At 46.3% G+C, this 24,042-nt stretch overlaps 8 protein-coding genes across 8 annotated transcripts; 2 read left to right on the top strand and 6 right to left on the bottom strand.

The window, feature by feature from the left end:
- Positions 1–6: 6 nt before the first annotated feature.
- On the bottom strand, positions 7–1,779 carry BDBG_08041 (SAGA-associated factor 73; the record flags this gene model as incomplete). Its single annotated transcript, XM_031723372.1, has 4 exons — positions 7–521; positions 603–1,274; positions 1,418–1,570; positions 1,752–1,779. 4 exons carry the CDS (start codon positions 1,777–1,779, stop codon positions 7–9), a joined length of 1,368 nt encoding a protein of 455 aa, XP_031580518.1.
- Positions 1,780–2,120: 341 nt separating this feature from the next.
- Positions 2,121–4,032, bottom strand: BDBG_08040 (3-oxoacyl-[acyl-carrier-protein] synthase II; the record flags this gene model as incomplete). Its single annotated transcript, XM_002621371.1, has 8 exons — positions 2,121–2,279; positions 2,371–2,739; positions 2,827–3,093; positions 3,150–3,236; positions 3,331–3,402; positions 3,466–3,573; positions 3,668–3,834; positions 3,981–4,032. The coding sequence occupies 8 exons, from the start codon at positions 4,030–4,032 to the stop codon at positions 2,121–2,123; spliced, it is 1,281 nt and encodes a 426-aa protein (XP_002621417.1).
- A 419-nt stretch (positions 4,033–4,451) lies between these two features.
- Positions 4,452–7,748, bottom strand: BDBG_08039 (uncharacterized protein). Its single transcript, XM_031723371.1, has 3 exons — positions 6,319–7,748; positions 6,030–6,252; positions 4,452–5,958 (listed from the first exon to the last, which is right to left on the bottom strand). Exon 3 carries the CDS (start codon positions 5,201–5,203, stop codon positions 4,688–4,690), a length of 516 nt encoding a protein of 171 aa, XP_031580517.1. The 5' UTR covers positions 5,204–5,958; positions 6,030–6,252; positions 6,319–7,748; the 3' UTR covers positions 4,452–4,687.
- BDBG_08038 (agmatinase) lies at positions 5,814–8,803 on the top strand. Its single transcript, XM_002621369.2, has 2 exons — positions 5,814–6,794; positions 6,877–8,803. The coding sequence occupies exons 1-2, from the start codon at positions 6,648–6,650 to the stop codon at positions 7,957–7,959; spliced, it is 1,230 nt and encodes a 409-aa protein (XP_002621415.1). The 5' UTR covers positions 5,814–6,647; the 3' UTR covers positions 7,960–8,803.
- Positions 8,804–8,805: 2 nt separating this feature from the next.
- On the bottom strand, positions 8,806–12,976 carry BDBG_08037 (cell division control protein 42). The gene is made up of 5 exons (XM_002621368.2): positions 11,864–12,976; positions 11,427–11,718; positions 11,202–11,321; positions 10,615–10,993; positions 8,806–10,535 (listed from the first exon to the last, which is right to left on the bottom strand). Exons 2-5 carry the CDS (start codon positions 11,444–11,446, stop codon positions 10,476–10,478), a joined length of 579 nt encoding a protein of 192 aa, XP_002621414.1. The 5' UTR covers positions 11,447–11,718; positions 11,864–12,976; the 3' UTR covers positions 8,806–10,475.
- A 1,920-nt stretch (positions 12,977–14,896) lies between these two features.
- BDBG_08036 (uncharacterized protein) lies at positions 14,897–16,744 on the bottom strand. Its single transcript, XM_002621367.2, has one exon. It carries the CDS (start codon positions 16,115–16,117, stop codon positions 15,413–15,415), a length of 705 nt encoding a protein of 234 aa, XP_002621413.2. The 5' UTR covers positions 16,118–16,744; the 3' UTR covers positions 14,897–15,412.
- Positions 16,745–16,812: 68 nt separating this feature from the next.
- Positions 16,813–19,793, top strand: BDBG_08035 (uncharacterized protein). Its single transcript, XM_002621366.2, has 6 exons — positions 16,813–17,465; positions 17,540–18,079; positions 18,143–18,382; positions 18,454–18,746; positions 18,845–19,017; positions 19,203–19,793. The coding sequence occupies exons 1-6, from the start codon at positions 17,270–17,272 to the stop codon at positions 19,411–19,413; spliced, it is 1,653 nt and encodes a 550-aa protein (XP_002621412.2). The 5' UTR covers positions 16,813–17,269; the 3' UTR covers positions 19,414–19,793.
- On the bottom strand, positions 19,134–24,032 carry BDBG_08034 (siderophore iron transporter mirC). Its single transcript, XM_002621365.2, has 5 exons — positions 22,467–24,032; positions 22,179–22,309; positions 21,385–22,119; positions 20,664–21,325; positions 19,134–20,589 (listed from the first exon to the last, which is right to left on the bottom strand). Exons 1-5 carry the CDS (start codon positions 22,757–22,759, stop codon positions 20,479–20,481), a joined length of 1,932 nt encoding a protein of 643 aa, XP_002621411.1. The 5' UTR covers positions 22,760–24,032; the 3' UTR covers positions 19,134–20,478.
- Positions 24,033–24,042: the final 10 nt, after the last annotated feature.

Here is a 24,042-nt window from a genome sequence, read left to right as displayed (position 1 = left end):
GCGAAATCAGGCTGCAGTTGCAGCTGTCGAAGTCGTCGCAGCAGCAGCTGTAGCAGACGTTGCAGCTGACGCAGTAGCGGTGGGCTTCTTTGCCGCAGCGGCAGCAGCAGCGGCCTGGGAAGCTCGATTCTGCGCTGCTTGTTGAGAGATGGAAGGCTTTCTCGAGCTCTCCGCAGATTGCGCGGCGGAGTCAACGGCGCTTGTGGGGGATGATGAAAAGTTTGTAGAATCAGATGGGAACATTGTCCTTCCGCCCCCGCCTTGACCTTGACTCTGACTGCTCGTGTCGCGTGGCTGGGAAAAGATTCCTCCCCTGGTACCCCCAAGAACTTGCGAAAGCATCTCCTTCATGCGCACGAGATGGTATTTGCGTCTCGTTGGGATTAGAGGGTGGGTTATTAGCGGCTGCGGATTCGACCGAGCAAGGCCTGCCATCACGGTGTCTTTCTCCTCATCCGAGTCGATTGCCCCATTGCCATCTATATCGTCGTGGATCGGCGCATTCGCATCGATGGCAGCCTCTACGATGTATACATTAGCAGCTTGAAGACGGCTTGACGATGTTAACAAAATGTAGTGGTCGACAAGTAATAGGTACTCACTCTGCTGTCGCGCCTGATTCTTCTTCTGATACGCCTGAAGCAACATATCGTACGGTAACGACCGTCCAGGGACAGCTCGTTTAGAACCCATGGAATGGCTCTTACATGTTAAAGATCGCGCACACTGGCCACCGTTGGGGAGAGGGACACCACACTGTTTTTCTACATCGACAGGACCCTTCGGTTTGGGGACCTTGGGCTTGGGCTCGTCTTTCTTTTTCTTCTTCTTTGGCTCCTTATCTTTATCATCATCTCCGTCAGCTTTGCGCTTCTTGCCCTTCTTCGGCCCGTCTTCCCCCGCAGCACTTTTTTTTGCGCTCTTCTGACCCTTCATCGCGCCGCCATCATCTCCACCAAGACCAGTCCCGTCATCGCCTTTATCGTCGCCATCCTTCCCTTTGTCCTTCCCTAAAGCCTTCTCTTTTGCTCTATTGGCAGCATCACGAGCTTCTTTCTTCTTTCGCGCTTTCTCTTGTTTAGCTTTAAGGCAGCCTCGTATGTGCTCTGCGGACGTTTGTTTTAAGACTGGTCGTTTACAATGTTTGCATATCACTGTTTCCAATTGAGCTTCTCGTAATTTGCCGTTGGGAAATGTGGCCATGATTTTCTCGTCCATTTCAGGGAGGATGGGGGACGAGGATGCGCGGGATTCAGGGTCTCCCTCTTTCGATTCTGGACGCAAAGAGTCGAGGTGAACAAAAAGTTAGCAAGCTGGGTTCGCCGTAAATGAAAAGAAGCAACAGTAAATAAGTTCAGAGAATCGCAGCTCACAGCAAATCGAAGATATGCATCTCGAAATAGAAATTTTCACTCACCTACTTGTTCCGAACCCTTTTTCCCAGCTTTCGCGATCTTAGCGGCCGTCTTCTTGGAAACCTTGAGCTTTCCGGGCCGATTGTCCTTATCACTAAACTTGTATCCCGATGCATCGACAAAACTCGCTCCGGAGCTTGAGGCCACTGACGATGCTGTTTGTGCCATTAAACGCCAAAAGGGGGTGGATGGCAATGAAGCGTTAGCAAACAGTTGGTGATTTAGTGCCGGTCTTTCGCTTGAGCGACAGCTAATTATGATCGCGGACGGGAATAGCGGGAATCGGAACAAGGTTAAGGGTCAAGCAAGCGGGTCGGATGGGAAGGGGAGCCTCACCTCGGCCTATAGCGCCGTTTGTCGCCATCTTGGGATCACTGGGCTGGGCTAACTGTTGACTCGGGTGAAGATACTATTTACTCGTGGAGGGTATGGGGATTTGTATAGCCATGCGATGCTGTTGGGGTTTGGGAGATCAAAACTTGCCCCCGGAAGATCTAACTGGAGGAAGAGGCGAATCATGTGACCTAACGTCCTCCTCCCGGCCCAAGATAGGTAAGTGTACGACATTATATAGTACGTATTATCGAGACGTTAGAAGTTTGCAATATAGTAATAAACTTTATTTTACAGTCAATCAGTTGTACTGTCCAGTCAAGGTCAAGCTGGGCAGAGCAAAATGTTATCTGCTTAAAAGCCGACCGGATATCAATATCGGGCGAAGCACAAGCTGCTATTCGTGCCCCCGAACCCAAAGCTATTCGTTAATACCACATCGACCTGTCTCTCCTGCGCAATATTGGGCACGTAATTGCAGTCAAATTCCTCAGTCGTGTTATCCAGATTTATCGTGGGCGGCAAAACATTCTGTCACAGGTTAAAATTTAGCGAATCAATTACCCATTCCGCAGCCCGCCCTTGGCTAACTAACAACAGATCATCCTATGCTATGGCTTACCTCGTGAATCGCTAAAATGGAAAAGACAGCCTCAATAGCCCCGGCTCCCCCAAGTAAATGGCCTATTGCACCCTTCGTGCTGCTGACATTGATATCGGCAACTTTCTCTTTCCCCTCACTTCCAAGAAGGAGCGTTTTGATCGCAAAGTTTTCTGCTGCGTCTCCAATTATCGTCGACGTCCCGTGTGAATTGATGTAATCCACTGCGCTAGGAGGGGCCCGGGCACTCCTTAACGCTCTCTTCATGGCCAACAAGGCACCCTCTCCGCTCTCTTTGGGTGCCGTCATGTGGTATGCATCGCCAGAACAACCATATCCCTTCAGCTCGGCGTATATATGTGCGCTGCGGGACTTGGCATGCTCAAGTTCCTATATGTATGAGGTCAGCTTTAGCAGATTCCATGTAAAAAATGAATCAAAATGATATGTTAGCGTTAGAACGGTCTCGCAACGTACCTCTAGCACAACTACTGCTGCGCCCTCTCCCACGATAAATCCTTCCCGGTCCCTATCAAAGGGCCTTGAAGCCTTCTCTGGTGAATCATTGTATGAAGTAGCTAGGCTACGACACCTGGAAAATCCACCCAAGACTAATGGGTGGATACACGACTCAGCTCCCCCGGCTATCATCACATCTGCATCTCCGCAGGCAATGAAGCGGGAGGCGTCGCCGATTGAATGAGCCCCAGTCGTGCACGCCGTGGTGGCGGCATGATTGGGACCCTGTATGTGAAATAGTCAGTGCCGTATTAGGAATTTATTCTCATGTAACCACGTACCGAGAATCCATATTTCATCGAGATGTGTCCGGCCCCCAGGTTAATGAGGAGCTTGGGGACGAAGAGGGGGGAAATTTTTCTGTAGCCCTAGACGCATTTATGAAAGGTTAACAAACACAATGAGAAGAATTTTGATATATAGCTTGGCGTAACTAGTCCTAGCAATTATGTGTATACATACCCCTTTATCATAACTGAGAGACGTATCGTAAATCTCATCGAAGTTGCCAATGCCAGAACCTAAACATACGCCCTATGCAGAAGTTAACGGGCTACTTCCGCTGGCGCAGTAGTGACGATGCACGGTATTCCTCACTGTCATTTCCTTCTGCTCACGGCTGGTAGGCTTCCAGCCCGCATCTGCCAGAGCCTCCTCAGTGGCGACTAGGGCATATTGTGTAAATTTTGCTGTTTTCCTCTCCACCTGTAGCCAAAAAAAAAAAAAAAATATCAAGAAGAAAAAATCAGTGACATACAAAGCCAAATTATGAGAGAATAGAATCGGGGCCACAACATACATCACGGCTTAACCAATCCGATACTCTCCAGCCACCATCACTCTTCTGACCTTGAGGGACCAGCGCAGCAATCTGGCAAGGCAGATCTGCATATCTCGGATCCCGGTCTTTCACCGAAACGACGCCACAGTGGCCATCTAGAAGCCGCTTCCACGTTCGTCGTACACCTAACAGCGGGAGGGGGGGGGGAGGGGAATATTCAGGATATGGACACGAACACAATGGGGGAATATTTCCAATGCTTCGTTTGCGTTCTAAACCACCAAAACGGGAAACGCCAAAAGCAAAATTAAAAGTCAGGGAACTAACTCACCGATGCCGAGTGGAGAGACTGCGCCCAGCCCTGTAACTACGACCCGGCGCATGGCACCGCTGCTCTGGCATGCGCTGGTCGTTGGTTCTAAGGGTACCAGCGACGAAAAATGTTTATAAAAGGACGATGTTACTATTATTATTCATTCATCATTTCGTCGGGAATTGCGCAAGGGATAAGACAGCTAGCGCGCTTAAAAGAGCCGAAGGTTCGATCAGATCTGATCTGGTGATAGAGCGCCAGAGCCTGGAGGCGCTATTTTTGGCGTTTATTAGTTATATAGCTAGCGAGATTCATCGTGTAATTTGTGGAAAACATGTGACATCGATCGGGGGATATGCAAAACATACATGGGAACTCGGTCCGTAGGTAAGTTAGTATAGTATGTAATGTACTGTACATACATGTACACAAAATTACACAGGTAGGATTTTCGATGGATGTCTCTTCTGGCAACGTGTTGAGCAACAATTCACGAATACAATAAAAGGGTTTGAATTGATTTATATCATGTAGTTAAAGTATAGTTAATTTATTTATATTCTCAGCTTCCATCTTCCATGCAATTTTTAGGACAATTCCCATTCCGTCATATCTCATGCTGAGACCTGCCGCCCATGGGTCGGGAACCTCCTCCAGCCCAGGGCCAAACTTATCTCCACTGTGGTCGTCTTTTTTTTTTTTTTTTTTTTTTTTTTTTTTTTTTTTCACGAGGAGAACGAAGATAGGTAGTCAAGCTTGCCCACGGGAACTCCTTTGAGTCGTAGGATGGCGTATGCAATCTGCAGATGGAAGAAGAAGTTCGGAACCGAGTAGGAGGTGATGTATTCCTTTCCGGGGAGGGTCTTGGTTTTGCCAGCCCCGATGACCATCGTGACGGTATTGGCCTCTTTGCCTTCAACCGCCTCGGGATCCACCTTCTTGAGGACTTCGATGGCATCGGTTGTTTTTTTCTGGAGGGCTGCGAAGGATGTCTCTTCCCTCTTCCACTCTACTGGTTCAGTGCCAAGCAGGCGGGCGACGCACTTTGTTGCGGTATCAACAGCCATGTATACCTGAAAATCGAGGGCAAACATGTCTTCGTACAGCTTGGCTGGAACATAGTCATCGACGTTGAGTTCCTTGGCTTTGGCATGTTCTTCGGCTTTAGCGAGGATTGTATTGAGGGTGTTAAGGCCGTTGAGGAGCAGCCCAATGCTGGCATCGTAAGTGCTGAGAGGCATGTTGGAAAGGTGGTAGTGGTAGTGCTGGTGCTGGTGGTGAGAGGATTTCCTGGAAATGAGATTATGGGGAGCGATGAGGAATGGTGAAGATTGTTGTTCGACCTGGGAACGGACAGAGAGTGGTTCTTATTTATAGCAGCGGCCGAGGTTTCAGCCGGGACAATTGATCGCGCCGAACAACACTGGATGAGATTGCGGTGCAACTCTTTGAAGGAAGGATTCAAGCGCATTGTAGTTTTTACTAATTCATATTATTAATAGAGAGCGGTGAATAACTTATACGGAGAGATGCAGTCTTGTACAGGGGAGTTATTCTCCTGGCCTTCATACAATGAGATGCACTCGAACTAGGCAGCTTGGATGGCAGATAGTTAAGTCACAGTAGTTACATTCCATACGCCTCCATCAACCTGATTGCTGATTTGTCCCTGGATTGAGTTCGGTGATGAGCTGCATCCCAACAATAATACTTTAGACGCGCGAATTCCTTCTCCCCACTGCACTGCACTGCGGGGTAGTCAGACGGAATGATTACAAACACAAACCAATTACAAATCAAAAATAGGAATGTTCTCCAAGTGTCCGTGTAAAAGAAAACTCTTTCTCTTAAGGCAGAGGACGGAGATTTCCCCATTGACCAGCCTCGTATAGTAGTAGACTGTAGAGTGCAACCTGTGCGGGAGCTAGCCATTTACCACCACCTAGTTTTCCCAATGAAGGCTTCCCGTCCTGCAGCATCTCCATGATGAAAAGCCCTGGAACCATGAGTATGAGGCCTTTTGTGTCATGCCATATTCAACTCAATCACGGTGATTGGTTTACTTACTCTGAAGCCGTCCCGTCCCCTTCTAAATATGAGAACAGGAATACGACCTCGGCCTCACCTGATACAAGAACAGTAGAATTGGCACTTTTACACCCTAATGAGAATCCTCCTGAACCAAGCAGGACCGAAGAGCTAGTTAACAGGCTTCGCGCACGACGAGGTCGCAATCTCACGAAGAAAATGCACTAATCACTAGGCTGGACGGGTGCCACGGCGTGATATGCTGCTCCCAACGGGTTTGGTTAGTGAAGGATCCAAGAGCATACAGCATTCAGATGTCTAAACCTACCTAAATAACCTGGCAATGAACAAGCAACAAAACTTCCTATGATTGATGTACAGTACATATTAGTGTTTGCATACGCATTCAGATAGGATAACTAGTTAGCACTCCGATTGCTGACTCATGCTCATGCTCGGCACTCCCCCCTCCCACTCCCGCGACGGCTAACCTTCCAATCGGAGACGCTGTTTGCCGCTCTCCTCGGCTTCCCATCGCGAGAGGGGGGCAATACAAGCAATGTAGGCCAGCTCTCTGTTGTCATGGCGTCCAGCTTTCTCGTCCCTTTCCAGTATCTGCAGAGGAAACTGTAGCATCTGCAGCTTGAGACACACAAAATGTTGCTTCGAGGCTGGACAAGCATCCTAGCTGGGTTGCTCCTTCATATAAGCTCTGTCAATGCACATGATGGACACGAGCATCATGACAATGAGGAGATCCCAATCAAACGCAGAGAAGAGCTCCTGAAGAAATGGGATCAGGAGGTAATTATACGCCTGTCCATTCTGCCTTCGCGCAATTACCTCCGCTGGGACCTGTTCTAATCTTAAAAAATCATCTTGTCAGTGGAGCTTTTCTGGGGTTTCGACCTTCGCCCATCTCAAGCACGTAAAATGCCTCATCGAGCCTGACGAGCAATACGACATCGCTGTTCTTGGGGTTCCCTTCGACACTTCTGTCTCCTACCGCCCAGGAGCCCGTTTTGGGCCCCGCGCCATCCGCGCCGCAAGCGCTCGTCAGCTCCCAGGAAATAGCTACAACACCCGCGCTGCCATCAACCCCTATCTGAACTGGGCGCGCATTATTGACTGCGGCGATGTCCCCGTTATGCCATTCGACAATGCCGTGGCAGAACGGCAGATGTATGAAGCCTTTCTGGAACTAGGCACGCGCAAAGCTCCAAATCCCATCTCAGGCATATCGCGCGGAAAACCCAGGATTGTCGCACTAGGTGGTGACCACAGCATCACCCTACCGGCCCTACGTGCCTTGTATAAGATTTACGGAAAACCAATCACAGTCCTGCACTTTGATGCGCACCTTGATACCTGGAACCCGACTCGATACTCCACTCACTGGACATCCGACCAATCACGCTTCAACCATGGTAGCTTTTTCCACACAGCTAGCCGCGAAGGGCTAATCTCCAACACCAGCTCCGCACATGCTGGTCTCCGCACCCGCCTGACCGGCCTGGATGATGGCGACTATTCCAATCCGGGGCCCGAGCAGGGGTTCCTGCGCATCCATGCAGACGATATTGACGACATCGGGCCGAAGGGAGTTATCGACACCATCATATCGCGCGTCGGGCTTTCGCCAGATGAGCCCGTCTACCTGAGTCTTGACATCGACGTGCTGGATCCGGGTATTGCTCCTGGAACCGGTACGCCGGAACCCGGCGGGTGGACCACGCGCGAGCTGATTCGGATCCTGCGTGGAATCGAGAAGCTGAACCTTGTGGGCGCTGATATTGTGGAGGTTTCGCCCAGTTATGATACCGCTGGGGAGGTTACGGCTCTCGCAGCTGCCCAGGCTGCGTTTGAGATTATTACTAGTATGGTCAAGCTGGGTGCTAAGGAGGATGTGGGTGGGTGGTATGGGGAGAAAGAGGAGAAGGTGGGGGATAGAAAACGGGATGAGCTTTGAGGTGTTTGATATCCTGCTGAATGAAACCTAGTGAAATGCTATCATGGAAGCCACCGTGTCGAGGAATGATATTTTGATCGCCAGTCGGATGATCGCAATCCCAAAGCCTAGTAGCAACCTTTTTCCATTTCATTGAAATAAAATTTTATGAACACGCATGCGCCACGGAACCCACTCTCTCATTCGTATAGTTTTCATTGAATCACGTCATTGAAGATGTAGTATACCATCGGTACATATACTCCTAAAAACAGGCACGACTGTTTAAAACTAACGGATCAATATTCCGTATAGTTAATAACTAGTTAGTTTCCAAAGTTTCGTAATAGATAACTATCCTAGTTCACGGAACGTAGGTGTAAACTCGATTAAAAGCATAATCACCACCCAAAATTCATTTTGAGAAGGCAACGCCCTGCGAAAAGCACCTGGTTTACTTCCGGCCCAGAGGAGAGTTAAATCTGAGTAGAAACCTATTTTCATCTAGGAGGCGAATAAGGAGAGATATCTCTTGTGGAAATAAACAGACAGGCGGGGGACATATACTTCGTCTAATGAGTATGTTCCTGTAACCACGCGAGGGAGACGCAGCGAGGGTGCAATCACAGTGGCGACCGCCGTCAATAAACCTTGAGATTAATCCTTTATTTACTGCAATCAATCTGCATATTTCCAATGTTGCATGTTTCACAGAAGGAAACCAATCATGTGCAAATGCTGAGCAGTCCGAATCTCTACCTCCAACAAACACAATTGTGGGCAACAAGAACGCCTACAAATGATCAACTTTGAATTCAGGAAGATCTCATGGTAACGGGTGGAGTAGAGAATTTTCGTCAAACCTTTTTTTTTTTTAATTTTTTTTTTTTTTTTTTTTTTTTTTTTTTTTTTTTTTTTTTTTTTTTTTTTTTTTTCATCATGTATTTAATGAGACCCGTGTAGGTCATATTTGACTACTCATATATAGCTATGTTAAATGGCTCCTATGGTCTGGTCTGCTGCCCAAGTCGCAGTCCGGCAATCCCACGAATGCCAGTCCATATATGTCCCCGATCAGAGGCATGGGCAAACTCGAATGCTTAACGTTATAGTTCTCGATAGAAAATCGATGTTATTAAGGAAGGACGTGAATATCGTTTTTATTTTGAGTAATTTTCCAGCATTTTGCGATATGTGCTTCGTATACTTGCGATATGCCCCGCGAGTGCGAGGGAATCAATCGAGACCTGCAGCAGGGCGGGGGTTTGTTCTTATATTTAGTCTTCCATCATCATCATCATCATCATCATCATAGCGGCGGGATGAAAATCGAAATATTGGAAAAATGGAAAGATTGGATGGAATCCCATGTATGTGTATTAAAGAAGAAAATAAGGGAAAAGTAAAAATGAGAAAGGAGAGAACAAACAGGGACAATGACATCATTAATAAGTCTTCCAAATATTTAGGAAGACGTGATGACAGAGGAGAGATGAATCTCGGACAAGAGCGAGTAATTCAGTGCATAGTAAGCAATAAATAGTACGAGGTAAATGTTAGCTGATTGATATAACATCTTGCTGATGAACTTCTTATGTTAGTCTGAAAAGTTAGTAGGGACATGGAGGCAGATGGATGTAAGAGAAGAAAGAGGGAAAAATATTTTTTAAAAAAAAGGAATAAAAATTTAATTTTTTCTTTTTTCTTTTTTCTTTTTTCTTTTTTCAAACCGCAGCTTAATTAATATAAAACTCCGGGAAAGAAATGGGGATTAAAATTAGAAGCAAGAGAGGGCTTAGGGTTCTTTCTCTCTCGCTATCCCTCATAAGGAAAAGGAAGAAACGGGGGGGAGTGGGCAGGAGTGGGCATGGCATGGACAAGGGCAAATAAACGCAGCCTCAGCTACATTTTGAAAGCAGCTCAGTGAGTTAAGTAATAAACATTCCAGCATGAATGGAGTAAAGTATGAAATGGTGGAAAAAAATGTGCACCGGCGAATAAATGTGTCTTGTTGCAACAAAAATAAGCTCAGAGGGAGTGAAAAAAGAAAGAAAATCAAATCGTTAAAACGTGCAGACAAGTCTGAAGTAGCTAAAACCGTAAATCAGATAAGGAGGCCGGGACGACTGACAATAATAAAAGGGGAGGAAATCGTTTTGCACAGAAAGAAAAAAGAAGCATGGAAAGAAAGAGAGGAAAAGAAATATCGCGATCTGAAACATCGGCTGAGATGAATCTTTACTTGTTAGTCTGCTTTGCTCTCTGATATGTGATATGCCTTTTTCCGCGACCTAATTTGGATGATAAAATATATCGACCTTTTTTTTTCTCTTTTGTTTTCTGTTTGCTTTTAAATTTCGCCATTCAAATCATCCATCAGATGCAGGTCTCCCTCATACGGTATATTTGGGAATTGTGTATGTAGCTATATGACCAGATCCAGGACGCCTAGCAGCGAAACAGCGAATGGGCCAAACTAGAATTTCATAGTGTGCAGAGGTCTATTTATTTTGTATCATTGCGGCTTGAATGAAACCTTAGAAGATAGTACACTTCGACTTCTTTTTGGGGATCGGTTCTAGCGCGGCGACAATTGCCTAAGTTGGGTTAAACCCCAAAAAAGTTAGACATTCGTATTGGTTAGATGTATCTTAGGGGCAAAGGGGTTCGACTAACCTCATCGAACACGTCCTTGAGTTTGTATTGAGTTAGGGCAGAGCACTCCACGTATTTGACTGCTCCCAGTTCCTTTGCCATGCGGTCGCCGTCCTCCTTTCGTACGGGCTGCATCTTCTGCTTTGCTAACTTCTCTCGTACGCTTGGGTCGTCGCGCAAATCGGTCTGGGTCCCTACGATCAGGCACGGAACCCCCGGGCAATGGTGATGGACCTCAGGGAACCATTTCTCGCGGACGTTCTCGAAGGAAGCAGGCGATGTGACGGAGAAACAGACAAGGAACACATCGGTCTGCGGATATGATAAAGGCCGTAGACGGTCATAATCTTCTTGTCCGGCTGTGTCGAAAAGTCCTAGGGTATATGGCTCGTCTCCGATCCTACAATTATCAATTGAGATATCAGATTAGCAAAAGGGAAGTAAAATTTTGGCTGGATTCTTCTTTCGGTAAAATATGAATACGCAAAACATATAAACCAAGTATGAGAACCTAGTAGTTGGGTTCTTGCGCGAGGTGCTAAAGTGCCACACGACCGGCACACATGGCTGATGTGGTGTGAACATGAAGGGGACGTCACACAACTTACATCACTGTAACCGCATAGTTATCGAAGACGGTCGGGACGTATTCAGAGGGGAACTTGTTGGTGGTGTACGAAATCAGTAGACATGTCTTGCCGACTGCACCGTCTCCAACGACAACACACCTGTAGTTTCGAGAGAACTGGTCAGTATTGAATTTTTCGCTATCGTCATCTGACAGCAACCAATTTCTTGTATGAGGTCACGCCATAGGAACTAGAACTACATACTTGATAGTAGCCACAACCATTTTGAATTCCAGTTAGATGGTAAAGCTCTAGTAAGCTCTTGCAGGTATACCGCTTGTTGATGTGAAGGATGTAAGGGAGAGCGTGGGATAGGCGATTCGCGAGGGAGAGGAGAGCTTGACGTGGACGGAGCGTCAAAGGAGCCGTTTAATAGTAAATAGGAACAGGTAGAAGAGCGGAATTCTCGCGGTGAAATGGTCAGAGGGAGGATATGAAGGAGCGCGAGCAGAAATTCGGGGGGGGTTCGATCGTAGGTAAGCAAGAAGACAGCGGGCTGTACCAGAACCAATAATACTACAAGTTAGCGATCCAAACATCTATTTGGAAGACTGCCGTAGAGGATAGAATTAAATGAGAACTCCCAGAGCCGGGTAGATAAGCAAGGGGTAGGTATAGCGGGTTGTGTTGGCTAGACCGACCTTTGGAGAGAAGAGAATAGGCGGGATCACGAACAGCAGCAACGCGCCCACAGGGACAGGAGAAACCCCTTGCGAGGTTTGACTGCCAGTTCTGAGAGGGCAGAAGTCGACGAAGCACGCACTAGCTGGGAAGAAGCGGTGTTGGTGGAGGAGTAGTAGTAGATAGGTGCGGGAGTGATGGAGAGGAGGGAGGAGAAGAGGTGAGGTTGAGACGGCGATGGGCAAGGGGATGCGACCAAGCCCGAACAGAGGAACGGGCCAGTAGTTAACAGAACACCAGACAAGACGACGGACAACACCAAGTGAACAATTCTCGATCAACACTAGGAGAGTGAAAGCTGGATAGCAGTGCAGTGTGAGGGGTAGTGATGGGTTAAGAAGTGTTCTACAGTGCCCAATTGCTTTAATCCTGTTTTATTAAATATCTGGCTGGCTTTGGTGTTTCTAATTCTAGGGTCGTGACTTGGCTGGTACCTCAACTAAATAAGCCTAGGATCCCTACCAACATGCCAAGTACCGCTGAGGTCAACTGCAAATGCCCGTGGACCGGCATCGCCCATCTTAGGGCTCAATTAATCCGGGGCTGCTATCACCCTGACTGAGGCCCTAGATGTGATAGTGGTATCTCCCGACTACACAAGGCGCCTGTCGTTGCCTGTTTCGCTGTTCCTGGGCTTCAGGGATATTTTGATTTATTACATTCGCTGATTTACTGGGCTCTTAGTCGAAATCTCTCCAAAAAAAAAAAAAAAGGAAAGTCGCCGGGTCTCATCGAGCAAGAAATTCACAGGAGTAGTTAATAATCATCAGGGATTTCCTGTATATATTTTATTAAAGTCTTCATGTAAGTTTACCTCCCTGTTCCACCGGCATCGCTAACTACCTCTCTAGCTTCCCATCGATCAAGCAACCGGCCACCGGATGGCCCCTCTACTCTACTCCGTATGCTGGTTCAATAATGCGCTCGTCCAAGTGGCTAGTGGCGCGGGACAAGGGATAGTATGTACTGTTGAACCCCCAACCTGTTGGTTTTTTTTTATAGGGATGGAAGAAATACCATTTCCTTTCCAACATTCAACTAACCAAAGGATGGTGAGCACTGGCATGGGGCATCAGCCTTCTAGCTCCACGCACAGCAGGGCTTTAAAATAGGAAAAAGCGAATGTGAGAAAAGAGGGCTTTACGGGGTTACTAAATTCTATATTTAAAGCCCAGTAATCATCGGTGTTGGTTAAAAGCGTCTAGCTTGCGGTTGTAGGCCTGTTGGCTGTTCATTATTGAACCCTTTTTCCCTTGTCTCAACCATTCTCTATTCATTTAATAATGTTTCATCTGCCGTTTCAGCCTGCGTTTCTGATGCTGCAAGAACAGGCACGGTTTGAGGGGGTGGTTAATTATTCCAGAGCGACATTTACACTATCCTGATAAACTTCCAGGCGGTCGATTCCTTAGTTAACACTCTCCCAACTTGACTAAGAACAAAACTAAGTCAATAATAGTGGTAGGAGTTGTAACTTGTCAGCCTTACCCTTGCCCTTGCTTGACTCAATCGGTTTCTAGCGTCTTGATTGAAGAGTTTAAGGAGTTGTTCAGTTTCATTAACAACACTTATTACCCCTTGTTACCAGTTTCCTACGCTGTACGCAGTAATAACAAGATACATTTTTCGCTAGCCACGCGAGCAACAGTTGGCCCATCGAAGTTTGTGGCTGAATTACCCCCCAAAAAAACAAACAAAAAAAAAAAAAAAAAAAAAAAAAAAGCAAGCACTTGTATTCAGACATTAAATAATCGACTTGTTGACAGACTGTGTAATCTAATATAAAAAGTATTAAAGAGAATAAATTCTATTCTCAAAGATTTTCATCTCCAAATACAATACATGTACTTCAAGTGTGTTGATTCCCCTGCAGCTTCAATCTGTATTTCTCTTCTTAATCAGCTCTCTACATGCTCTAGATGAGCTGTACATTCTTCAGGACTTCTTCAGTAAATTTATTTTCACTACTTCTAGTTATTCAATCTTGTATATCTAATTTTGGGAATTATGGTCAGGCTAGTTACTGTTCATTCTCCGAGTTTACAAAGAGGTCATAGCCACGCACGCAGTAACCACTCTGATGTATCCTTGAATCTCTATACTCCGTAGGGGTTAGATGTATTCGAACCTAACCTCCATGAATGCCCTCCGACTTCAGGGAACTTGGTTTTTGGTTCTAACGAGGACGCTTTTAACAGTTCGGCGGCCTATGTTTCACTACGCCGGATCCATAACAGAGACACAACGCCTGAAATTTGATGGAACCAAGAAGAATCGAATAACCAAGAAGGCTTCAAGGAGATGAAGCCCAGTTTTGAGCGGTATTCTCTGTACCTCAGATTTTCCCAGCCGCCGGCCTGGTATGTTGTGCAATATCAATATAAAAACTGTCATGAACGATTCATTCGTTCGTTTTGCCCAGTGCCAGAGTTTCCCTGGCATCAGGAGTAAGATTGCCATAGTCATAGTTAGAGATTCAAAAGCAGTTGAAGCAGTAACTGACATGACCTAGTTACATATATGTTGTTGCCGCGCGGGCCAAGTTTGGCCCATGGGCTCTCTCCATTCTCTAGAGCTCCATTAGCCGATCGCTTACAGAGTACTACTGCTGACTAGAGTCAGTCAAAACCCATCATGAAATTCATTGAGAAAGAATATTAGCGCGATTTCAAAACTACAATGTAGGCTGCATTCGTGGGGAGCTCACCGCTGGCTCTCCTCCGATGAAGATCACCTTCTCTTAGCCAGTTGCTAACGGGGTATGCGTGTATGTGCTAGCTAAATGACAGCGAAATGGGAACAACACTGCAAGTTCTCCCATTTTTCATGAACATTTGTGACAAAATTTTAATTATCAAAATGCTTGCATCACTGTGTGAAGCATAGATTCACAGTGGGTGATAATGTGTAATTTTGCTGCAATTGATCATTTCACAATATCATTACAATGAGGCTCAATATGATTACAGATTGAATAGACATTGTCTTGGACACAAATTGATGACTCAACGATCTTCTTTTATTGTAAATTTTTCCAATCATGATTATTAGTTTGTTTTATTTAATTTACTTACTTATTTTGTTTTTTCCCCTCTATTTTCCTTGTCTGATTTGCTGTGTTTCAATCAGGGCTGATTTTTACATGTCTAAGACACAGGTTACCAGCTGTGTCTTCAGGCTCAGCTTCAGCCAAATTTCTTTCAAAAGCCACTCATACATGTTCTCACAGTCTAATACAATAATGGCTTTGATAATTCATTGCCATTTTGATATTGTGAAAACTCATGGTTGGTAAATAGGAATTAAAAATAGAGTACCCACAGTGAAAGAGCCGGAGGGGGGGGGAGGGGGGGGGCTATGAAGGCTCCAGGCCAGATGCGAACTAGATACAAACAAAATGAGGGCAGAAAGGAAAGGAAGTTAGACATAAGTAAGAAATGAAACATGACAATGTAATAGAGCCAAAATAACCACAACAGTACCTTCTGGCCCTATCGGTACCCGCACATTCATATATTATCAGCTGCCTCAGTTACAATCTCCTCCTCCAGCTTTCTATACTCAATCGTGGCGATGCATGTAATGATTACAATGTCAAGAAATCCAGCTAACTCTGGCACAAACAACGTAATCTCATCACTTCGCCCGGACAGCAACGATGAGTGTTTCTGGTACCGCGCAACTGTACGCCCACTCATGTCCACTAGTTTAAGATCACTGGTAACGAGACTCCCCAGGGCGCCACCCCCACTCTTCCATTCCAACGTGCCAAGTGGTGTCAGGCTCTCAAACCTGCGCTTGGAGGAGAACGAGTCTGGCCGCTTCATGGTGATGGTTTGGTTGGTGCTGAGGTGAATGTCGATTTTCGATGAGACGGTAATATGGAAGTTCGCTGTTCCGACGACGTAGTTATTGCTAGACTGCCCGGTCTGTTGTTGTTGATGATGTCGAGATTGTCCCAGGAGGCCCGATAGAGAAAACTGTCCCGAGAGCCTCGATATGGAAGAGGCCTGTCGAGTGTATGGGATTGGCTGAAGATGTCGCGTCAATGTCACTTGTGGGGCCCCGTCAGAGGTGTCAACTGTGTAAAGGCAGGAGAGGTCATCTAGGGTAGTTATTTTGTAACTGCGGCGAGTCCAACTATCCTCCTTAATGACATGTACAGAGCGAATTGGCGTCGGCATGTAAGCCATGTTGTTGTTCATGGCTTGCATGTGCGACGCACAGAGGAGGAGGTGATTGGCTGACGTGGTTGCGGATGATTGATCTTTATTTTGTGCATAGAGTATAACAGGGCGTATAGGTCAAGGAAATGCTTTAGGCAATTCGCATAAATGGGGAAAATGAAAATAACATATACCAAAGGTATATATTTGTATATAAAATTTGAGATGATCGCAAATGTTGGATTCAGGGATGGGATGGATCAGAACGAGCATGTAAATGGAGAACGAAAATCCAAATAACTCGAGGCGCATTGAACAATTTATACCTGCGTACAGTTAGTTATATTGAGTTTCCAAACACATGGAAATTCGATCACAGCCCTCAAGAAACAACATTATTGGTCTCCCCAGAGGGCAATCATGGAGTAGCTGAATACGCGTATTGATTATATTATCCCTTTTTGGGGAGAGCTGTGAAAGATGCCGAAATTGGCACATCAGCTATTTCTGCATATAAACCTGCGGGTATCTAAAGGTGGCTGAACAGGAATACGTGGTATCCTGGCCAGAAGTGTTTCGGGCATTTGGGGTCCATGTCATGTTGCAGACTTGCAATGATGTTGTTCAGAACTTCAGACTGTGCAACCAAACGTTCGCCCCACAACGTCACAGATTTAAGGCTGGCGCTTATTTTTAGCGCCGTCTTAGCAAGCGCATCAATGTTGCTGCTTGGGTGACAAATGCCGCCCGCCCGCCCGGCCCACTGGACTCCGCCAGCATCATCTTTCCAATCTTTCCAGCTTTATGCTGCTTTTGGGGATTTCAAAACAATATGACTTGGACGCAAAAATTCCTTCTTTCGCCCAACGACGAGCTATGATGTAATATGAGCAATCAAAGATGAAGCATGAGGCTTCTCCAGAAATGCCCCGATTTGGCTAGAACAAAACCAGTATACGACCTTCATGTTCTGGAGGTTCGCCATATGGGGATAATTGTTTGCAGGAATCACAGCCACATGGACAGCCTGCAAGATCGGCAGCTGCTTCGGTTCGGTTTTGAAATAACCAGAGGCATATTCAACCGGTTCAAGAAACACTTTTAACCAGCTCGCCAGGCTCGACTAAATTCCTCCCAGCTGATGCGATCTCTGCGTTGCGGTTATTCTGTCAGGAACACATGAAATAGACGTTCACTGCTATGTCCATTATAACTAGGCTCCTCACGAATCCGCCCTCCCAATTTAACCTTGGGTGGTCATTAATTGCGATATCTATACTATTGTTGATGATCCCGAACGTGTGTTGTTCAATGTATCGCGTCATCAACTCTCCCTTCCCCGGACCGAAATTAGCCAAGTTCACCCAATGGTGGTTCAGATGGCATGAATTGCGAGGTGCGTTTTGTGACCCCACAGCACAATTCCGCTAGCCATGCCCAATTTGATAACACCCCGACTCCTAAAAACAGACGGGATTCTGAACGCGACTCATCGTGCCCATCGAAACTATGGTCCAATTGTTCAGCTTTCCCCGAAAATGGTCTCCTTCTGCCATCCAGATGCCATAAAGGATATTTACACGGGACCCCGGGGGGGACTGGACACCACTGATCTTGTTTGGTTTTTTGAGCGGTATGGCTCGTCAAACGTAGTAAGCACCGTTGACGCAGAATTACATTTACTTCGCAGGAAAAATGTGGCTGGCTTATATTCGAGCCCGGCTGCTGCATCACCAGCTTTCCAGGCCCACATCAGAACGACTATTGACACATTCATGAATGAGATTAAAGTGGGAGCAAGTCCAGGCCAGCCATCTTCCTGGACTGTTGATATGTTTCCTATGATGAGGTGGTTAACTGCTGATATTATGATTGGGTTGACGTACGGACCTGAAAGATCACTCAATCTACTGACCAACTCCGACTCAAGAGCTCAGATGAATGAACTCCTAACCCCAACATTGGAACTAGTAGCCAGCCCGTTGGCAGCTGTTTTCCAATGGCTTCCCCGTAAGTAAGCTGCTTCCGGTGGATGGGGACTCACCCTTCCTGATATTGATACTAATGGTTAAGTCCCCATCATGAAACTCTTATCGCCGTTGCTCAACCAAGGACCAAACCTGGCCAAATTCGGCATGATTTTGGTGCAAGAATCCCTCAAGGCCCTGCTGCCTCCACAATCGAATGACGATGAAGGGAAGGCAAATACCCACCTCCAACATCTCCTTCGCCTTTTCAAAAAGAATGGCCCCAGCCCAGCCATTCCGAACATCAATTACATTGCCAGCGATACTTTGGATCACTTCTCAGGTGGTGAGTAATTTCCCGGAAATGCGCCTCCAAACCGGTACTTTTCTGTATCGTGGTGCTAACTAATACCTCAGGCACCACCACAACCGCCGATTTCCTCTCCGCACTACTCTATCACCTTTCCCTCCCAGAAAACAAACACCACCAAGACAAACTTCGCCAGGAACTCCAGGCCTTCACCAGTGGAACCCCCCCTACTGCATCTACGGAACACATCCCCCTATCACAGCTACAAACCCTCCCATACCTAAATGGGATTTTACGGGAGACACTGCGCATCAGCCCGCCAATCCCCTTCAGTCTCCCAAGGCTAGTGAAAACTAAGGACCAGGACGTTTCCGTATTGGGTATGAAGATAGATCCAGGGGTAAGCTTTTCAAAATAAACGATAATAATAGCAGACTTCCCCCTCCCCCCCTTTCCCAAGCCAAGGCAATATTAATTAATTAATATTCACATCTCCAGACCATAATCTCCATCCAACCATACACGCTCCATCGGGACCCAGAGACATTTCCCAACCCAGACGTCTGGGACCCTGAACGCTGGCAAGTGCCCATTACGTCCCCAGCGCACCGCCAGATGCAGCGAATGCTTATCCCGTTTGGCTATGGACAGCGGATGTGTACGGGAATGAGGTATGTAAAGCATATGATTTCATTTCTTTCTTTCGTTTCTTTTTTTTTTTCCGTTATAGCAAACTCAGAACTATCAGCGAATTCATCGACATGCTACACGTGGGCCGTTCATACTAGTTTTTTATATTATACCTATCTATTAATGATTCAAGACTAACTCTTGATTTGCCGGGTATTCAAAATAGCGTCGCGTGGGCTATTATGCGCCAGGTAACGGCCAGGATATATCTGGAATATGAAACATCATTAGATGAGGGCGTATGGTTTGAGGAGGAGAGTGTCCTGGCTTCCAAGGGGGGAATAGGGATACAGGAGAGACAGAGGAAGAAGAACAACAAGAAGAAGAATTTGTTTCCTGACGGAAATATGCAGCCCATCGTGTTTAGCAGAGTGTAACAGGGGAAAGAGGATCTTCGGCCAATCTTTCATTAATCCTCTCATCTGATAGGGCGAAAGGATATAATGGGAATCAAGGAAACGTTCGACTGGATCATAAAGGAAGGGGTTTGAAGAAGTAGTGAACAACTAACAGCCCGGCCTAATCATTTACATATTTTTGGCATCTCCTCTCAATCCCACTTAAAGGGCAATATTAAAGTATATACTGTATTATACAACTCCTATAGAGATAGATGAAATCTTCATCAATGATACAACCACAGAATGCACATTTACCATTCATAAAATGGAAGATGGAGCCTATCATAGGGTTTCCACAACCCGTCGTCAGCCTCAGATTTCATTTCCCAAGACATGGTCAATTGATTATATATTTTGACAGGTTAATCTCTTCTGATATCTACCAATCTTCTTTCAATATTCTACATCTACATAATATACCTTCCCTGAGCAACCTCATGCCAGAGTTGATAGACCAGCGAAGAAATGCATTATTCAGAAAATTATGCTCTTCTAGGTTCAAGAGTCCTGGTTTTTTGTTCAGGTAAAAAGTCCCTCCTTTATTCTGTCATCTATATACCGGTAGTTTATACATAAAAAGATCCTAAATGTGTAAACCAAGTGAAAGAAAGTGGAGAATGGACACCCTGAAGGATATCTAGATATCTTTCATGATCATACAGTTTTATCATCATTAGAAAAAATAGAAGTTAAAACCCAAGCACGAAACACTCAACATTCAACAATGTTAAGTTTTGGTGTGTAAATGAGTAAGATGGGCCAGAAGTTGTTTGATAGTAGGTTTGATAGAGTATGGGTGTATATGGCATGGTAAAAATCTGATAAGTGCAAAGAGAAAATATTAAGAAGCCCCAGATGCACTTATGGATTTGTCGTTATTCGTTATTCGTTCTAGCAAGGGCATTGCTAGATATATATACGAGTGAGAGGTGTGGGTGCGCGTTTTGTGAACATAGTAAAAAGAGGCGTATTTTGTAGATGACATGTTCGGCGCGTTTGTCGTGAATGTAGCCAAGTTTCTAGCAATTTTCATGATAAATACTACGTTCGACGCGAGCTGGAACCGGGCCTTTGAGAGTACGTCCGATGAGAGATCAGCCCATCCCCTTCGTCGTTATGCCTCAGTGCTTCGCTTTTTACGTGAGAGTCCATCTGTTGGTTGGTTCAATTAGTCCAAGAAGCACTTGGAGGGAAGGAGTGGATGAAGGAATTATAACACTACCCACCTTATCCAACTTGTAGTCCACCATGAGCAAACTGAGGGGAATAAGTGGAATAGTTATACAAACAGCAATCGTCAGAATTCTGCGGAACGTCTCGTCGTAGGCACGGTTGATAGCGATCCTTGTTGCTGAACCCAGCGGATACGAAAGCGCCTTGGTAAGTTTGCCGAAGATCTCCTTTGCATCCCCCTGGCTCTCAGCGGGGAGGTACAGGGCCAATTTCTTCGGAATAGCGCTAGTCCACACGGCCCCCGAAATGGCTGATCCCACTGCGCCACCCATTTCTAGCGATGTGAGGAACATGGCCGTGGCTGCAGCCACTTCTTGATGGCTTGCAGATGCCTGGACACCTAGTTGGACGGGAACGTTGAGGAGGCCTGCACCTAGTCCGATGACGGTTTGGATGATAAAGGTGGCCAGAGTGGAGGCGCCTTCTTTATTAAAGAAGAGCATGAGGACAAGGCCAGTTATGTAGATGCAGCAACCTGCGGTGATGAAACCACGGTATCGTCTTGTTGCTTTTATGAAAAACGAAACGGATACGGCAGATATTGTTGATGTAAACGAGAAGGTTTGCGTTACTCGACCGGCTGTAGTGACGGATTGACCTTGGACAACTTGAAGGTAGGAGTAGAGATAAGGCTGCACAGAGCAATAAAACGCCACTGGGCCAATAAGTTAGTAAGAGCCGAGATGAAGATCAAAATAACTGGGAAGCGCTTACTAAAATAGAAGAAAGCAAGGGCACAGCCGGCAAGAGCTGTTCTCTGCTTGAGGAGGTGAAGTGAGAGAAGAGGGTGCGGAGCCAGCCGCTTCGAGGTTTCCCAGAAGGGGAATACAATAAGACAAACTCCTCCAATGACTATCATGGTAATGATACTGCTGTTTTTCCATGTGTCTTTCGCATTTGCCGCCAACGTTAGGGGAACCAAAATGAGAGCTACCCCCGCTGAGAGTAGTAATAAACCAAAAACGTCGAGGTCGTACCAAGTCTTTTTGACTATAGTAGAAAAACTATGTCCTTTCCAAGGCCTGGGTTTGAGAAGCTTTAATCTTCTAGCCTTCTTCTGGTTCAGGAAAAGAGACAAGGCCAAAGGAAGAAATGCCGCGGGCAGGATAATTGTCCACATCCCATATCCCCAACGCCAGGAAGTTTCGCGGAGGATGGCAGCCGCGATCATTGGCCCTATCCACACGGTAGCCAAGAATGGTAGATCAGGCAAGCTGGAGAAAAGCGCTCGGTTAAGTAAAGAGCTGCTATCCGCAATGAAGACCTGCTGGAGGATTTGCAACCCTGTTGAGCCAGCGGAGTAAAATAGCTGTGCCGATGCATACGCCTGTACATTTGTTGATGCTGCCATTTGGGCATATCCAAGGACGTATATTGAAATGGCTATGCAAAATGCTTCGAATCGCCCGAATACATCTGCAACTTTCGCCATCGGAGGTTTAACAACAGCTGTAGGGCGTGTTAGTCCAAGATCCCGTAAATACTCCCAAAGCTGAAAGGGTTTTTACCGTTAACTACATTCTGGACAACCAAAACTGTTGATATTAAAGAATGCTTGCTGAAGGAACTCGTGGCATAGGCCGACAGAGATAAAACTGTCTGGCCTTCTAGGGAGGTTGAGAATGCCATCAAAAAGATCCTTAGCTATATTAGCGAGGTTTTATAAGAAGCAAGTGGGATGCTCGACAAGAAAGGGGATGACAAAGTAGGTGTCGTCGAAGAAGCGGCGCCTAGCCAGAAGAACCAAACATGCACCATCCAAGAATCAACAAATATAAAAGACTGAATGAACATACCCAATATATGCAATTATCAATGACTTCTGCGTCCACGTTTTGCTAATGGCCTCAATCTTGCGTACGCCCTCTTGTACAGAATCCGATGACGAGGAAGAATATCCCTCACCAGGACTTCGGCCACCATGGCCATCGCAATCGGTAGCATCCCCATCATCGTCGTCTTCTGGTACTTGCATAGGCTCTGCGTATAGCAGACTCGCATCCTCGTCCTCTGTTTCCATTGTAGGTTGGGATTCGCATGCGCCGTAAGACTTGGCCGAGGTCAGCTGTTGACCCATAGAGCGGGGCATGGGATCCGTTGGGAGATAGCGGATTCCCTAATCGCGACGCCAGATTGGAAAGTAAGATGAGAGAGAAAATGGGTTGTAGTTAGGAAGGGTGCGCAAGGTAGTATTCGTTATTTGCAGCGGGAGGGAGGGGTAGGAAGTTCGGGAGTCCGTTCGTTAATCCGTAACAACCATTTCAATCTGTTAAAGACCAGGGTATTGCGAAACAACGAGGATCGGTATGGAAGAGTGACCGTTGAGAAAAAATCTTAAATAGCCACGAGATGAAGACTTATGTTGCTGTTTATCAAGGCAATATGATCCGTTTTACAAGCTTGATGTTTTGGGGTGCCGTTGTTCCGAGCAAAATGCGGGAAAAAAGGGTGCTGCAGAATCACAGCAAAACGAGAACAGAATCAGAATAAAAGAGGCTGGAAAGAGAAAAAGAAAGAAGGAAAATATTTTCAAGCAGATCTCGCCGATCTAAACAAATTCATCAACAGAGCAGAATAGGCATGCGTAACAGCGTGCAAGGAGGGTGGCAGCAAGAATCAGTCGGACTCAAAATTGAGACCATGCCAGCCATTAGCAGGGTACGAGCTAGCCCAGCGTCTCTCAACTGTGACGTGTAACTGGCTTGTGAGTTAACACGTTAGCCGGCCAATAATGAGATAGACTGCGTAGAGACGGACACACAGGACAGGACATAGGCTGGATTTTGTTTGGGAGAGCGAGCAAACCGCAGCGTCAGCAAGCAGACAGGAGACCGTTCGGGAAGTCGGGAGGCGGCTAAAGCAAGCCATGGGCAGCCGATGCGACGCCAGATGATCAGATAATGATAAGATCTGTCACAAGGGCCGGGAGCAGTCACCCGCACGATGCGCCATTCCTAATTAAGTAAGATGCCACCTGATTTTATTGGCTGATGGCCGCCACGACTCTTTTAGCCTTGTACGCTAGCCTAGTTAGGCCTAGCACTGATCTATTTTTCATCGTGTTCCGCAACCGGCCAGATTGATCTCGGTAAGACTCGGATCTGATAATCTAAGAGAAACAATCAGATAATCTGCTTTTCTCAACGCTATGATAGAAAGGGAAATATGGAAGTATGTAAATTTATCTAACCTACTGTCTCAGGCGGGTATCACATAAACCATCTCATACATAGGATTTTGGTCCCTCTCTTCATTCGAATTCATCTGCCACTGTTACTGAACGAAATGTCTCCACTTCTCAGAGCCCCCTCTCCTCTGGACTATCTATCTACTAAGCTTGACAGCCGGTCGTCACACGCGGGGGATGGAGCA

Source organism: Blastomyces gilchristii (genome assembly GCF_000003855.2).
Source record: "Blastomyces gilchristii SLH14081 genomic scaffold supercont1.22, whole genome shotgun sequence".
In the NCBI taxonomy this organism is placed as follows: Eukaryota; Fungi; Ascomycota; class Eurotiomycetes; order Onygenales; family Ajellomycetaceae; genus Blastomyces; species Blastomyces gilchristii.
This window is presented reverse-complemented; position numbering and strand designations above follow the sequence as displayed.